Here is a 2,806-nt window from a genome sequence, read left to right as displayed (position 1 = left end):
TAAATGAAATGTATGCGTCTCGGGCCGCCATCTCTCCACTAAACTTGTGATCAAAGAATGATCAACCATCTGATATCCACTCTCAAGCACCCCCTCAAATCCAGCCAAGGCAATATAACGACAAACCCGATCAGGAATAGGCGTATGCTCCCAAAATCCTCTGTCACACCGTCTGACATCTAACTGATTGCCCTCAATATGTCCGTGAAAAATGGAATGTGCCCGAGTGCAGTTCCCGCCGATATAATGTCGTGCACGTATGGTCCTGGATGTAGGCCAGGAGGGATATGTTGGTAGGCCATAATCCCAAGCAAATATCTGCATCGATTAAATTCAATAGTTATGCATAAGTACTTCCCAAAAGTTTGTGTATACAATTTTGACTATAAATCGCGTTCAAGACTTTTTTTTGAGAAAATTTTGACCATATATCCCTTATAAATTGACTAAAACTCCATGCCTATCAGTTATTTTTTTTGAGAAACATTTGTTATCCCTCTATGTACTCATATATTGCAGCAATCTATTTGTAGTCATATTTTAAAAATTTTAAAAAAAATTTGACAGAGTCTCCCCTATAAAGCGGCCATAATTCCCTGTCAATCAAACATCAAAATACCATATCCTACATATGCAAGAGCATTAACACATATAACACACCATCCGAGCATTCCTTTAACAAATATGTCAACAGATCAATGGATAGGGGATGTAGCGATAAATGAATAAAATTGTTGGGTTGCACGACAAGACTGGTTAAATCAATACTTATCATAGTCAAGAATGCAGCATGCATTTGACAAATGAACAATGAAAGTCACTAATGTAATTGTTTGAAATAAATCCTGAAACGAACACAAATGAACTAGAATGAACCCTAAAGCAAACTGGAGTGCATTGACATGAGTTCAAAATTTCTAGGAATTCGATCAAATTAAGACCTATAATTTGGACAATTTCTCCTATTGTGACCCGTCTGATGACAATTTCGACATCTTCTTGGTTCGTCTGGATCCTTTTCATCCATCTCATTCCGAATTCTGCTAGTTCGAACCCGCCCTACCCGACGTGCAACAAACTTGCTCTTGTCTGCCTGTAGCTCCTATCCAGGATGGAGCCAAGTATCTTGATGCGGCAGTGGGTTAAACTTCCCTGAATACTGCACGGCCCATCTCGTTTTGGTAAACTGGTGATCCACAAACAATCCAAGATTGTCATCTCTATTCCTGCACACCGCCAAAGCGTGTGAACAAGGAAGCCTGTAATTCTGCCACTTTCCACAAGAGCATGCCTTATCAAAAAACCTGACGGTTTGCGTATTGCCTCATTTACCATCGACACGCCGGCCTGTGATAACCTTGTATACGCCTGATGGGCCATCGAACTCAATGACTCTGTGGGCGCCAGCATTCTTAAAATGCCGTCATATCTTTGGGGAAAAAAGATTGCGACAATGTGAAGCATCTTCCCTTCTCGTCTTAAATAACGCAACTGTCCGATGGAATGTCATGTCAATGCATGCACGATTTGGCAAATGGCGTGCCCCGCGCAAGACATTATTATAACTTTCGGATATGTTGGTAGTTAGAATACCCCAACGATGGCCATCGTCGTGTGTTAGGCACCACTTTTCTGGACTAATGACAGACAGATAATTCCAAGCATCTGGAAACATGCTTCGTAGTTCTCTTCTGAACATTCGTCACTTGGGCAATTGTCTTGCCCTTCCCATTACCCAACACAACCTTTTAAGGTATAAACCTTTGAAGTGTGTCATCAAATTGCTCCTAACATGTCGCAGGCAAAACGATTGGTAGGCCAAAGGTTCCTCCCAATAGTCAAAGTGTGTCATGGTATAGATGATACCATTGTGGCGATCGAAAATGACACAGATAGGATGTCGATCAAGTGCCACATTATATCTTAATTGTTCCATGAACCACGACTAACTGAAAATCGTCTCCTCATCAACTATGGCATAAGCAATTGGCAGAATCTTGTTATTCGCATCTTGAGTGACTGCAACAAGGAGTTTGCCCTTGTATTCGCCACGCAAATGAGTGCCATCAACACATATAATCGGCTTGCACATGTGGAATGTTTCAATAGCCGGTCCAAAGGCCCAGAATACATACTTAAAAGTCATAACTCGATCCAAACTATCCGAATGATGTGACCACTCCACCACGGTGCCTGGATTGGATTGCACCAGGGCATTGAGATACTGTGGTAGTTCGGCAAAATTCGCCTCCCAAGATCCAAACACAAGCTCAATTGCTTTACGTCTGGCATACCAGACTTTTTTGTAAGACACATCAACCTTCAAGTTTTCTTTAACGAAACTTAGTATGTTCTTGATCTTTAATCCAGGATCATCTTCAATGCTACGGAGTATGTACCTTGAAATAACGGAAGCCGTCAACCTTGTATTGTTATTTCTAATCATGTCGCCCAAGCAGTTATGGTCATTGACCCATTTTGTAATTTGCCACATTCCATGAGTCTTTTTCTTTACGGCTCTAACACACCAGTCGCATGGTGGATACGATGAAGTGGAAGGAGTTCTTTCAATTGATGATTTGCATTTAGCAAACCACGTGTTACTCTTACTCTCAATAACTCTAAACTCCTTATTGTGATTGATGGACCACATCCTAACTGCCCGGCTGAGCTGCTGCTTACTCTCAAATCTCATATGGAGACGTATATTATTATTCTCCTCACTGAATGTGACAATACGTTCCAATCCATCCTCCTCTTCTATATCATCATCATCTATGCTCCCAAGATCGGAGAAAAATGTCAT

At 41.3% G+C, this 2,806-nt stretch overlaps 1 protein-coding gene across 1 annotated transcript; it reads right to left on the bottom strand.

The window, feature by feature from the left end:
* Positions 1-1,945: 1,945 nt before the first annotated feature.
* On the bottom strand, positions 1,946-2,806 carry LOC113750524. Its single transcript, XM_027294490.1, has one exon. The coding sequence runs from the start codon at positions 2,804-2,806 to the stop codon at positions 1,946-1,948; it is 861 nt and encodes a 286-aa protein (XP_027150291.1).

The sequence above is a fragment of the Coffea eugenioides genome, chromosome 10, assembly GCF_003713205.1.
Source record: "Coffea eugenioides isolate CCC68of chromosome 10, Ceug_1.0, whole genome shotgun sequence".
Classification (NCBI taxonomy): Eukaryota; Viridiplantae; Streptophyta; class Magnoliopsida; order Gentianales; family Rubiaceae; genus Coffea; species Coffea eugenioides.
This window is presented reverse-complemented; position numbering and strand designations above follow the sequence as displayed.